General features: G+C 35.5%; 1 protein-coding gene across 2 annotated transcripts in view; it reads left to right on the top strand.

Annotated features, from left to right (window-relative positions):
• The window catches only part of Chn1 (chimerin 1), a 62,782-nt gene that overhangs the window by 14,314 nt on the left and 33,660 nt on the right, over positions 1–14,808 (top strand). The window contains exon 2 of one of the 2 annotated variants that reach the window (XM_010607038.1): positions 9,017–9,094. In XM_010607038.1, the coding sequence (XP_010605340.1) occupies positions 9,017–9,094 (78 nt within the window). Of the gene's footprint in view, positions 1–8,417; positions 9,095–14,808 lie in introns of those variants that run through there. The other variant, XM_010607037.2, reaches the window with a different exon arrangement.

Below are 14,808 nucleotides of genomic sequence, written 5' to 3' on the forward strand. Positions count from 1 at the left end.
TCTTTCCCTTTTCTCTCCCTCCCTTAATCCCCTTCCTCTTCTCTGATAATCTCCTACATAAAACAAGGTTTTGAATTTTGTTGTTTGGTTTTTGTTGTATTGAGACTGGATTTCCCTATGTGTTCTAAGATGACCTTGAACTCACGAGGTGGCTTGGACTGCTCAGAACTCTCAGTCATTCTCTTGCCTTAGCATCCTGAGTGCTAGGTTTGCAAGGACATTTGAACTTCATAAGTTTTACTTCATACCAAGAAGTTTAAATAAATCTCTAACAGGATCTTTTTTACAATAACCAAATCATTTAGGCTTTATCGTAGCCTAACCAACAGAAGTCACTGGAGGAATGAGAAAAGTAAAAATACAGTGCTTAGCTTTTATTTGGGTACACTGGGTTGCCTCTATTAAATTGGTGTGTGCGAAATACTGCAATGTGGTAACCTCATATGGCAGCTTACAGTATGAAAGCTAAGTATCAGTTTGAGTCTGCTTCTTAGTTGTACTTTCTCTATGTATATGACAACCAAAAGCTTTTGGGAAAAGTGAAAATATGTAAGATTAAAGACTTTTACATTGGATTTAAAGCCCTTGATTGATGAAAAATTATTGTTTTGTTTTGTTTTTTTTTATTTGGTACCAGGGATCGAACTTGGGTCCTTGCGCTTGCAAGGCAGGCGGCGGAACCACTTAGCCAAATCCGCAGTCCAAAAGTGCACCTTTTTAAGTTATAGAATAGTAATAGTGTTACTTTAAGTCTAGCAGGTATTGAGTATCAAAATCTGTTTAAATGAAAACTTAGCCCTATGCAATCATCACTGCCTGTGGCCATTTTGAGGATCATTAGATTTTTAAATATGTTAACATACCGTTACATAATTTAAGATAAGAATTTATTCTTAGCCTGGCGTGGTGGTGCACACCTGTAATCCCAGCACTACATAGTGAGTTCCAGGTCAGTCTCAACTACATATTGAGACCCTGTCTCTAAATAAATAAATAGAATAGAATAGAATAGAATTTATTCTTTTATTTTCTTACCAAAGTGCTCGTTACATTAATTGTTATCGGGGCTACAAATTACTGTTCTCTAAGAACTTATGAGCACATATACGCAAAATCATAAATGTCTACAAAGAGGAGACTTGAGGTAGAAGTTGCTTATGCCATCTAAGCACTGACATTGGAAGAGAATCCCTACTAAATATCTAGTGGCACGGTCATACTAATCATAGAAGAGTCAGTAGATGTCTTAATTCTTTGCCTTAAATATTCAGTTTTTCTAACCCATTCTACTTGTTCTGATTCCATTCTCACCAATTTCCTAAGGATTTTTTTATTTTCAAAGCAGAAGTGCTACTAAAAAAAAAAAAAAGAGCATGTCGGTCCCCTTCTTTATGATCTTTATGATCATTATTTATTATGTCTTCATATAAACTAGATAACTCATTCTCATTTTGCCTGTCAGTCTCATAAGCTTGAGAATAATTCCAGTCTCCCCTTGAGAAATAGACTGGTGTTACTGGTTGTGTAGTAATGATCTTAACAACAGTTTCATTACAGCAATACATTTTTTTTTTATTAAAGATTGCAAACATACATGACAAGAAATGAAGATACAAAATAAAAATTTCAAATATGCATATATATGACAGCAAAAAGGATATGAAATAAACAAAAATTTATGCAACACAGACTGATAATCCAAATATTAGTTTGATATGATCTTCCAACATTATTTGTTCTTTCTCATTTTCTTTTCGTATAATATTTTTGAAATATTGTATTTACAAATAAAACAAATTTACATATTATAGTTGAGAAACTCCTCAAAATTTTATGATTTATAAACTCCTTGGTTTTATTAATTTGATAAATATCATATGCTTTTTTATTGTATCACTTATATTTTCTAACAAAACTTCCCACAGAAAAGAAATATATTTGAAATCCAAAAACAACTAAAAGAGTTCACATTTTAAAGATCTGATTTTTCTTTCTTTTTTATTATATCCCATACTTACTTTTATTATATTTTTATAATCATAATGATAGAAGTTAACACTAATACATATGTAATATTCTTCCCAAGTGACTATGAATTAAATCAAGCATCTAATTTAGAGAAATCATAAGGTTGCCTGATATGCCAAATGTGCAAAATCCTACCACATTCATGACCATGTTTCTCATTTAATAGTGCACACATATGTGTAAAAACATACACCCCACACATATACACAATACATATTTTCTACAATACAGTATATACTTTGGTATAGCAATAAATTAAGTTTCTAAATGTACTAGACTGGGTACCAGACAAAAGCCCATTGTAAATTTGTCAGAACTCCCTTGCAAAGACCTTCCCACAGAGCCTAGCCAGCCATTTCCATGTAGACAAACACACCTCTTTTAGCTCATCCCTGTATAACGAATTAGTATTAACCTTCCTTTTTCCTTATGAATTTTTATTAAAAAATGTAGAAAAGACCATAAATTCAGTTAGTCTAGCAAGAACTTAGGAAAACCAAAGGACATGACAGATATCAGTAAGAACTAAGAACAGAAACCAAGTTGTGTGTGTACCAGTCCTAGTCCCCAGGAAATGGCGTTCACATGGAGTGCAAAAGTTCCCTTAAAACTGTTGCTAGGATAACCTACATATGTCTATTGTTTCTTGGAAGAATAAAGACTGGTATGACTATAATTTTTCTTTTGCATTGTGTTTTCAAATGTCTTATGTTAAATATGAGTTTTGGGGAGCATGTTAGAATAGACAACATTTGGTAGTGGTAATATCAGTTTAGTGTATTTTAAATTTAGTGTGCACTGAAATAAATGCATCCATGTGCCTTATGATCTATTTAAATGGTTATTGTGGTAATGCTTGGGGAACTACATAATGAAGACTGAGTTTAGAATTATGATGTGATGGTTGTAGTAACAAAAATTTAGAGCTTTAGCAGAATGTAAGAGTTTCCTGTGCAACACAAAAATTTATTCTAACATAACTTAAGGAATGTAAGAGTTCTGAAATAGAAATCTTTATTGCCTGATTTAAAATGCATCTAGAAATTTTGATTGAGTGTTGAATCTGGTAGATACTATAAATTCAAATGTATTACTGAAGTGCCTAGTGATCTTAAAGATGCTAGAATAGAAGTGATCTACAAATGTATTATAGTGATAACTTTTCAAAATTGCATGTTAATAGATAATATGAGAGGTAGAATAATCAAGAGCAAAGACACAGAATTTGAAGTCATGGAGACCTGAGTACAAGTCAGGTCTTTTCACTTCTTACTAGTTAGATGATGCTCAGTGAGGTACTAAATTTGTTTCTTCATCCCCCAAATGAGAATTAAGATATCTAGCTATTGTTTCAACAGCTGATCCACATCTCACCTATAAAGCATTTACTAGGACAGTGTCAGTTAATAGAAGTTGACAGACATATTGTTGTTGAATGTCTTGGAATATAGTCCACTCCTGGCTCTAATGGAGAAAAATTAGGTCTCCATTTACAATTCAAAGGATAAAGACAGGAATAATTAAATTGAGTTGAATTTGAATCCACAAATCTTCAAATTATATCTTGGAGGATTCAGAAAAGCTGTATTGTTTATATTTCAGTTTTAATGTTTTTATAAAATTGCAGGATTTCACTAAATCCTGAGGCAGAAACCCTGATGAGCCAAGAGTTAATCTAGTTAATCTACTTCCCAAGCCATGCCATTCTTAATGTCCCTCTGAGGTGCCTTTTGGATGGAATGCTGACTTGGTTAACTTAGCAGTATACTGATGAGTCTGTGTTACCACCCTGATGTTAAAGAGGAAAGGGCTGTTTATGTTGCACAGTGTCCTTCCCATTTCCTAGAGAACACTCATACTATGAATAATTCCTGATGTTCACTAATTGCACATTTCCTCCTTTGGCTCAAACCTTGATCTTGTATTAAAAAATAGATACTGTGAAAAACACACTGTGATCAGTCATACGTACATACCTTAGTGTAATTTAAGACTCTTTCCTTCAGGCAAGGAAGTTTGTTTTGTTCTGTTTTGTTTTATGGTGCGAGGGATTAAATTCAGGGCCTCATACATGTTAGGTAAATGCTGTACTACTGAGCTAAATCCCCAGCCCTGTTTGTTGCAGCACTAGGGATTGATTCCACAGCCTTCACATTGAGCTACATTCCCAGTCCATTTTAAAATTTTGAGGGTCTTGCTAAATTGCCTAGGCCGGGCTGTAATTTACAGTCCTCTCACCTCATGCTAGGATTACAGTCCTGTGCCACCAAGCCCAGCCCTTTTTAACTTTTATTTTGAGACAAGGTCTTACAAAATTGCTTGCAAATAAAAATGCCAGGATAGAGGAAGGTAGAAATTACAAAATGGTCAAAAAAAAAACCAAAAACAAAAACAAAAAACAGCTGGGTATGGTGGTGCATACCTGTAATCCCAGCACTCAGGAGGATTGCTGTGAGTTCAAGACCGGCCTGGGCTACATAGTGAGTTCCAGGTTAGTCTCAACTACATAGTGAGACCCTGTCTCCAACCCTCCCCCCAAGAAAAAAGAAATTACAGAATGGTAAGGTTTATAATGTGTTCTCAGGCCCATATTGTACATAACAGTGGCTTTGGATCTTTAATCTGTGTTATAAACACACAATACCAGGGCCGGAGATTTAGCGCAGTGGTTCCCGTGCCTGCCTCACAAGCACAAGGACCTGAGTTCGATCACTGGTACCAAAAAATAAAATTAAAAAAAAAACACAGTACCAACCCTAGTCTTGGAAATAAGTTCTTGGATACAAAAAAAGGACAGGAATTTTTCATTTTTTATTTATAAATATTCATTTATTATTTTCCATGCTAGGAAATAATGCAAAATGCTTTCCACATATTGTTTTATGTAATTCTTAATTATATACTATAAGTAATTTTAATCCATTTTAAACATAAGGAAACAAATTAGTGACTTGACCAAGGACATTCTACAGCCAATAAATGACAGGGCTGAAGTTAGCACTTTTGTGTGGCCTTAGAGCCCACCTTCCTAGTTATAACACTATACTTGGTGAAATTGATATTTTTCGTATATGTGCTGCTGAAGTGAGCACAACTTGGTGAAATTGAGAACCTAGCTCAGCACAAATCCAATATTATTACCGGACAAATAGGGTGGTGGAGTCACTGGAATTTATTTATTTGAAAGGCCATGAATGTGTTCCTTTCCAAGATCACTTCATCACTATTCCTTATTCGTCATACTACTCCCCATCTTCGCACCCCTTACCATTTTTATAGTTGCCTTCTCTGTGTTACAGATGATATGGACAAAGTTGAAAAGAGGGGATTGTGGAATCTTCCTATTCCCAACCACTTTTTCCAACTAGTCCCTCTTATTCATTTGAGTTTATGTAAATGACATTTAGTATCAAGGAATCTTTGGCCTGTCCTTCAGGTCTCAGTTTGTCCTTGATACTGATGTCCTTACATATCTCCTTTATCAGGAGATAAAAACAAGATGTTAGGGATATATAGTGCCTTTCATATTCTGGGCTCTGTAAAACAAGGAAATGGCTTAACTGGGTGAAGAGTGTAAACTAGTGGGGCACATATCCTACAAGGTCATTGTTGCTTTTTATTTTAAATAGAATCAGAAGAAAACCACCTCCCTCTCTCACATAGGTGGATATAATATAGTCTTTAAAAGTCCAATTCCACCATCTCCTAGCTATGCAATTTGGAAATTTAACTTCTGTAGGCCTCAGTTTTTATTTCAGCTACAAAATGAGAGTAAGATATGCTTCATAGGCTTTTATCTGTGGATATAAAAGTCCATGATAATGGGATTCTGTATGTAAAGTGCTTAGCAGAGTACCTACTCAGTACCCAATGATAGCTATAATTAACAGGGTCAATAACTATTATCTAGGTAGATAGATACGGCCAGATAAATGTAAGCATGAGTGATATATATTTGTCTGGAACATCAAAATACTAACAGGGGTTCAAAGTTGTAGAGTTAGTTCTTGTGTTGTACAAATGCTTCTCCAGAATTCATACAGATATGCAGTTACTGCCATGTAGAAAGCATTATATGGCCAAAGTCCTAACCATTGGAATAGTTTAGTGAGACCTTTTTCATCCTAAGCTGTTATTTTCTATTACTAACTGCCTCAGGTAGCTGCCCAAAATAGTATTAATCCAGTATTTTTTTATTAAGTAGGAAAATTAAGAAAATCTACAATAAAATAGTATTGTACCTTTCAAAGACAAAATAGTCACTTTTGCCTGGGCATGAATTTTCTGGATAACTGAATATTTTTATGATAGTTTTTTTTTTCCACGTAAAACATCTGCAGATTTATTTGAATAATAAAGACGTTGTAAATATACTACTACTATAGATGTGTTTAGATTGTAAATTGTGAGAAATTTTGATAAGAAATTTTAAATGAACTTCAACTTCTCTTAGAAAAACTAGAACACATCCCCATCAAGTGTTCATATTCTACCTTCTGACCCAAAGTCTTAGCTTGGAAATTATGCTACAGTTACTAACAAAACACCAGCCATGCTAGGGAATGCAGTAGCTATCTTGTCTATGTTCTGGGGATGTGAGTTGACCAAAAGGAGATGAGGACTATTAACTAGATGCCATTGATTGAATTAAAATGGCCTTGTAAGCAGGTGAAGTGTGCACATTTACTTACATTCACATTGACTTTGCCAAGGATTTTTTTAGGCTTTTCTTCTGTCATCCTTTATATGAAGTAACCCAAGAATTAAGGTTCAATTTGTGTTACTATAACCCAAGGACTATAAAATCTGATCTAAAACCCTGATTAGAAATACTAAAAATGTGCTTCTGTTAACATATATGAATGCTTTCTTTAACTTAGGACCTTGAACTTAAATCTTGTTGAGGGGGAAATACTAAATTTGCTTTTGGAGTCCAGGCTACACATGTCTAAAGAGTTGGTTGGCCTTTATATTTTTAGCTATCACATGACAAACTAGGTTTAAGCTGAAAGAAATTCAGGTTAGGCAAAGTTATTTTCCCCTGTGTCTTTCCTCTTGGAATAGGACCATTTGATGTTTCATATTAATCAGTTAAGAGTTATAATCTGTGAAATTGAAATTCTGTAGATGTAAATATTAATGTCTGATTTTTATTTATGTATAAATTTTTAAAAGAAAAGGACTATAGACTCAAGAAAGCAAAAATAACTTGAAAAGCTTAGAAAATCATTATTTCTAACATGTAGTATAATGTAAGACTATACATGCCCTAGTTATACTAGAGTAAACATTGGACTTAGGCCACCTATAGATTATAAAATGAGATAAATTGCTTGCACTATAAAATTATTGAATCTTTTTTGCTGAGTTCTAAGTGCTGAGACTCGAACCCAAGGCATTGCACATGCTAAATACACTCTCTACCACTGAACCATACCCCAGCCCCTAATTTAAATATTGAGCTTTAAATTCTTTAAATACAGTGTAACATTAGAATCATGATGGATTAAAATTACAGCAGCATGAAGAACTAGATGGGACATATTTAGGGAAGCAAAATGGGAAAACCGAAACCTCATACCACTGTAGTGAAAAGTATAGAGTTGGATTTGAGCCTCTTAATCAGCCCACCCCACTTCTGTATCAGCAAAACATACCCAGGGTCCAGTAAACACAGTTCCCCTGCATCTGAGACATGTGCAAATGAGGGAATGTTCCCAACTGGCCTCCAACTTGGTCTCAAAGCTCTCTGAATAAAAAAATATTGACTAGAGTTAAAATACTTGCTGTATGTAATTAAATGTAGACCCACAACATAACTACTCATAGTAGAGACAAAACTGACCACTCCAGGGTAGTAATGGTATGTGCTGCTCTTTGTTCTGAATAAAAAGAATGATACCTAGGTTAAAATCCGTTTTTCATCAAAAGTGTTAACCAGTTTTTATTTATGTTTCATAAGATTGAGTTTTAGCTCACTAAGGTCAGTCTCTAATGCACAAAGAAGAGGGCTTGGGGTGTTGCCTAGTGGTGAGTGCATGCCTAGCAAAATGCACAAAGGGTATAAATCAGGTTTTCATAATTTACCTGGCAGTGTTCTTTTTAAATCCTGCTGTATGTTAATTTCTCTCTGCTTTTAATAGGTTAAAAAATCTATTTTGTAATAATGTGTGACTCCTTCATTGCCCTTTATCTTCCCACTGACTTTTTTTTCTGCGCCTTGAGCAAGCAAGAAAATCTTACACAAGAGGAGGGAGAAACAGAGTTAAGGAATACAGTAGTTAAATACTGTTGCTTGATTTTCATTGGTTATCTCCTTTCTTACAGCGGCCAGTCTAATCCCCCGTCCCAGGCAAATCCCTCCCTTTCCCCACCCTCCCTGCTAGGGGGTTCACCGGGTGTCTTGCTAGAAACTGAGTGCAGGCAGTATGTAGGCATCTTCCATTCAGAATGAACATTAATGTGTTGAATAGAGAAGAAAGCTTTTAAAAATGTATTTGTCAAAATTGCGTGGCTTTTAAAAAGGGATAAAGAGATGCTGAACATTTTGTATGTTAGCATCAACTCTTTATTTCTGTTCAGACTGTTAAGTTTTCAGAGGCTTAAATACAAAACGATTTAAGAAGAAAGGAAGAATCTGCTTAGTCGCCTCTGCTGAAGAAGTGCTTCATCACCCTCTTCCTCCCCCTGTCTCTCTGCAGCTCTCTGTAGGTTAGAGTCTGTGCCGGCTGCAGAGTGTTCATGTGTTAGCTGAATAGAGTTCATTGGCAGACACAGATCAATACAGGTTTTCTTTCTTTCTCCAAATTACAAAATGCCATCCAAAGAGTCTTGGTCAGGGAGGAAAACTAACAGAGCTGCAGTTCAGAAATCAAAACAAGAGGGCCGTCAGCAAGATTTATTGATAGCAGCCTTGGGAATGAAACTGGGTTCTCAAAAGTCGTCTGTGACAATCTGGCAACCTCTGAAACTCTTTGCTTATTCGCAGTTGACATCACTTGTTAGAAGAGCAACTCTGAAAGAAAATGAGCAAATTCCGAAATATGAAAAGGTTCACAATTTCAAGGTAAGAATATTTTTTTCCCTTTTCTTACAAGGAATCCTCATTAGTTGACATAACAATAAAGGAATATTTTCTGTCTTTTAAAAACTAGCATGACTTGACTAAAATGTCAAGCCTGATCTTAAAGAATAGTTGAATAAAGCTCATAGAAATCCAACTTCATTTTCTCTAATGCTGTTTTAGTATTCTATTTGAGAGTGTAGATACTGGTAAGTCTTCATTGATATTAAAATGTCTCATTTAATAATGATTTGGGCATTTTTACTTGTGATGCAAATGTGCCTAAATACCTTTGTTGGCTATTTCAGGAGAGGATTAGATGTTATCTGTTCCTTTCTGGTAAAAAGCTTTGGCTATAAGAGGCATGTGCAGTTGCATCTGGATTGAGCAGATGGTCTGCATTTCCCATAGTTTGTCTTTTCTCCCCTGTTAGTGAATTGACCATGATGAAAGGAGGGTAGCTACTGTGGGGCTTTTGGTGCTACTGATTCTAACTGCTTCTCTTTTCTTGAGTATTACTTTCACCTGAGTGTGTTGTTTAAAATTATTATGTTAATATGTTTTATCAAATGTACCTGAACCTTGTTCCATCAAGATAAGCTCTATGGAGATCCTGCTTGTACTTGTATCAGGGTATAAGGCCTTGAAGTTGTGTCCTTTGCATCCTAATTCAGAGAATATACAGTGTGAAGTTGCGCCTAAAGAGGCCCAGCTATATGTAATATGTGTATGCAACCGGCATTTCTATAGTATCACCTCAATGGGTAGGAAACTCTGTGCTTGCAATTAAGACATAAGTATATTCAGTTTAGGCAAAATATCACTAGCTTTGATATTAGAAAGGCAGTGTTTGGCTTTAAAAGGTGTTCAAGCTAGATATCCTGCTCTTTCATTTATTAATTTATTCGACATGTAGAATATACAAGTCTCTCTGTACTTAAACAATTTCATTCCAAATTTGCAATTCACCCTGATTTTTAATACCCGCATCTATTTTAGTCAGTATTAAATACCATGCCCCCAACATGCTTTGCATTTTCCATGGTAAGGAATAAGCTATTACGATCTTTACATCATTTAGGAGTAAAGGATGAGTTACTTAAAATGTTTCTGAACTATATAAACTGTATAAAAATTACTAATATTTTAAGGTAAACCAGGTATTCTTCTTTAAAGGACCTTACCTTTCAGTCAGTATTGACTTTAAAGTAAAATTGAGACAATTCATCACATTAAATATTTCATAGAAAACAGAAATCATATGTGTACCAAGTTCAACCATATTATCCATGTATGAACCCAGACAGTACACACAGGTCACTAGGCCTCAGTTTCTTATTTAGTATGCAAACTGGTCTTACAGGACTTGTATCAGAAAAACAATTCCAAATAACTTCTCTTGCAAATATAAAAGTTATATGTCTGTTAGGTCACAGAAATGTCTATTTGAGTTCCTAAACAAGAACTGTATGCATATTCTTTTGAAATGGTTGGAATTGTGAGATTTATCTCCAAAGATATACCTCTGATTAGTACAGCAGAAATAGACCTATTAAAAGAACCTTTTAGAGTGAGGTCAAGTTCATTGAAAGTGCTTTTTATAAATACTGATTAAAAACAAATAGGTCTGTTGAAAGATTTGCATAAGCAAGCATATTCTTTTTTTTCCTAGGTTATATCTTCCAGTTATTTCTCAATTTTACTTTAATGCATGGCTTTGTGAGCAAATTCTGTACAGCCCAAAAGTGCTGACTACAGGACCAATTGTGACTCTTAGAAGTCATCTTCTTGTAACTAAAAAATTAAAACCAGCTAGGGCCGTAGGGGCCGGGGATTTAGCTCAGTGGTTCTTTAGCTTGCCTCACAAGCACAAGGACCCAAGTTCAATCCCTGGTACAAAAAAAAAAATCTTCTAAAAAACCAGCTAGGGCCTGCTTTAAAAAAACAAAAAAAAAAGTATGCTCAGGAAAGAGATCATGTTAGACAGTGAGTTGCATTAAATTTTTTTTTAAACTTGCTAATGAGGTCAGAATTCTCAGTATTTGACTCTTCCCATTAAAATGACTGTTATTTAAAAATGTGTCTGGGTTGTGACATTATAAAAAAGAGAAAAGGAAGGGGAGGGAGGAGGGTCATACTTGACTTCCGAGAACATGCCTGAAAGAATTCAGACTCACTGGCCAGAGCAGTTCTGTCCCACACAAGCGCACATGGAGAAGGTCACTGCTGGCAAAATGTTCGTACAATTGGGAAGTTTATTGTGGGGAAAAACCCTAAGCATTTCCATAGTGAGAGTCACTTGTGTGACCTCGTCACAACTATTTTCTGTGTTGTTAAGTAGCCAGAAGCCCACTCACCACAGCCTTATTTCATTATGGTTTTCTCTTTGGGTTCTTAGACTGCCTTGTTATGTAATGCTGCTCTGCACTGTGGAATGGCTGTCAAATCTTATTTCAGGAAGTGAAGCCAAGAGCACTGTATACTGGTGAAAGCACTCACCAAGGTGAAAAGGCCAGACAGAGCAACTGGACCTAACTGCAGACTCAGGAGATACTTGAGATTGAGGGGCTTTTTAGTAGAAAAAAACAGGCTTCCCATCTTGGTGTTATGTAACACAGTCTCTCTGCTGTTGTTACTTAGAAGGATCTGATGAATCTATCACAAGAAGCACAGTATTTCTCAGGGAGGTTATCATTTTAGAGTTAAAAGATGTGGTATATTTTAAAAACTTTACTTTATAAGCTGCCTATATAAATTAGAGTGAAATTCTATAAAAGCTAGGATTTTTGATGTCACCACAAAGAAATGAAAAATTAAAGTGAAAGTGACTTTATCCTGATACAGCCTCTCCTTTTCTTTGAGCTACCTTATTCTAATACAAAACACAAAACTTAAAAAACATCTGGCATTAAGTATAGAACAAACATGAAAACACATTCCCCTCCAGCACTAATAACAGCTACATTCTGAAGCTCTCTGGATAGAATGATAGATAAGACCTAGCTCTTTGCCCACAGGAACCTGCTTATTATTTGTATCAACTTGGGCCAATTGTTTAATCTCTTTAAATGTCTCTTTTCTACATCAGAAAGAAAAACTGAATACCTGGTACATGGTAGCCATTCTGTTATTATAAGTTACCCCTATTTGGATTTTTTAAAAATTTATACTACAAAAACTGTGAATGCCTATGAGTTAAAATGACTCTTGTTTTTCCCACCCAGTAGCAGAGGTCACAAGGCAGTAAACCTTAACGTGATGGGGGCTGAAAAGGCTCTTGCTGCCTCCCCAACTTGCAAGCAGAGTAGTTGTTACATAAGAGCAATTGCAATTCTCATGCACCATAGAATACAGTGAAGTCCTTTCTTTTACTCTCTCTAAACAGAGCTAGGAAATGTTTTATTTAGTTTGTTAATTCAGAAAACTCTGTAACATAACATCAAGATTAAGTACAATAGCATAATAGGAGTGCACAGGTGGATACGTTTAAAAAATTATAGGGCAAGGAATCTAGCTCTGTGGTAGAGCACTTGCCTGGCATGCACAAGGCCAAGGGATCAGTCCCTAGCACCACCAAAACAATATTATATTAAGTAGGTACTTTAAAATATGAGTTTAGTTCTTTTTAAAGGTTGATTGTAGTTTCAGATACTATTTGAATTCTATATATAAATGAAAGATGGAAGATACTACATTAATAGATTTAATGTTGTCAAGATAATATGCAAGCACTGAATCCTGAAATGTGAATTGATGCTGTAATTAACATAGTATTTAACAAAATCAGTGCCTCAGGACCTACTGCAGTAGAGAAATAATAGTGTACCCAGACTTCGGGTCAGCCACCAAACATTCTGCTGTTTGGTAAGCAGTGGCCAGAACTTCCAATAAAACTCATCTTCTCTTTTCATCCAAGGATATAGGCAAATCCAGGTCCTCTGGTCTTTATTCCACATTTGAGAATAAATACAAAATGAATCAAATAAAAATAGGTCCTGTGCTGGAGATTGAACCTAGGGCCTTGTGCATGTTAGGCAAGAGCTCTACCTCAGAGCTATACCTTCAGCCCAAAAAATAGTTTTAAAATTAACTGTGGGGTCAGACTACACAATCTGTAAATTCTCTTGCAGCTCTTAAATTCTCTGATTGGATTATACTGAATACATTAGATTTGTTATAACGATTTCATGTTTCATAATTAAAATTTTATTAAAGTCCATAAGGGGAAAATTTTCAATATGTTCATTTGAAAAGTCACTAAAACAAACTATATATGAAGGAAAGTTTTAAAAACTGGCTTATTAATAGCAGTGAAAATCACATTTAAGAACCATGCCTACTTACAACCTTGTGTTAGCCTCACTGGTTTCACAGTGCCTTCTCCCTTCCCTCTCCCGCGCCCCCAATATCTGGTAAAATTTCTGTAACTAGATGCCCAAAAAGCATTTGTTGAATGACCAAATGAATATACAACATGGCAGGGTAGACCTGTACTGTTACTTTGAAGCTGTTTCTCATGATAGCAGGAAATTTCAATTCAGAAACATTCTAATGTTAAGATCTGAATTGTTCTATTTTATTTTAATCAGACTTATTTCTAAAATATAGTGAAATCCAAGATACTATCACATTATCAATGTACATTTTAAATACTCAGGAATTTGAATATTATTTGGAATTAATGGTAATATAAAAGAAGGTAGATGCAGCACAGCAGAATGGAAAAGACAACCTGAAATGTCTCATTAAGCTTCTGCAATAACTTCACTTACAGTTTAGGGAGAGAGATGAACATTAACATTTTAAAGGAATATTTTTCTCCAAGTAGGATGTTAAATACATGTGTCTGTATTTCTACTACACACACACACACACACACACACACTCCCCAATTTCAAATGTGGGCCACTGGCAAAAGAAGACAAAAATAGTAAAGATCAGTGCATAGCTGAATTCTCTCCCTAGGGCAGTGAGCCACAGAAAGGGCTGATGAAGAGAAACTGGGAAATTGGACGAGATCATCTGTAAGGTCCTCTAAGCATTGTGCTTTTGCTGCTGTGTGATGTAGTACTTAGCAGGTGCTGTGGGAGCCAGAAGTGACAGATACCACTCTGCTTTCTACTTCTGCCTGTGCTGGTGGTAAGGAGGACCACAAAGACTCCTCATGCCTTTAAACTTAAGACTTCACCATGTCTTGTTGGGCATAATGCTGGCTAAGGAACTGATTATGACACCTCAAGGGCAAGTCTAGACAATGAGGTTAACAGAACAATGCCTGCCAGACAGGCATGGCACCACTGAGCTATATCCTTACCCTCTGTTGTTAATTTTGAGGAACGATTTGTAGCAGCAGCAGTTGTACCAGTTTGCATTTCCAAAAACACTATCCCATGGTTCCATTTTCTTCACATCTTCACCAACACTTGTAAGTGTGGGTTTTTTTAAAATTTTGTAATAGCCATTCTAATAGCTATTAGGTGATATCCCATTGTAGTTTGATTTTCAGTTTCCTAATGATTAATGATGCTGCACATTCTTATCTCTTTTGGAGAAATGTGTACCAAGGTGCTTTGCCCCTTTCTCCTCCTTTCTTGTTTTCTTCTTTTCTGGAGAAGTCTGCCTATGTTTCTCAGGCTATCCTTAAACTACTGGACTCAAAGTGATCTTTCTACCTTTAGCACTCTGAATAGCTGGGACTATAAGAACATATCATGCCC

This window comes from Fukomys damarensis, unplaced genomic scaffold, assembly GCF_012274545.1.
Source record: "Fukomys damarensis isolate Sample0158 unplaced genomic scaffold, DMR_v1.0_HiC HiC_scaffold_26, whole genome shotgun sequence".
In the NCBI taxonomy this organism is placed as follows: domain Eukaryota; kingdom Metazoa; phylum Chordata; class Mammalia; order Rodentia; family Bathyergidae; genus Fukomys; species Fukomys damarensis.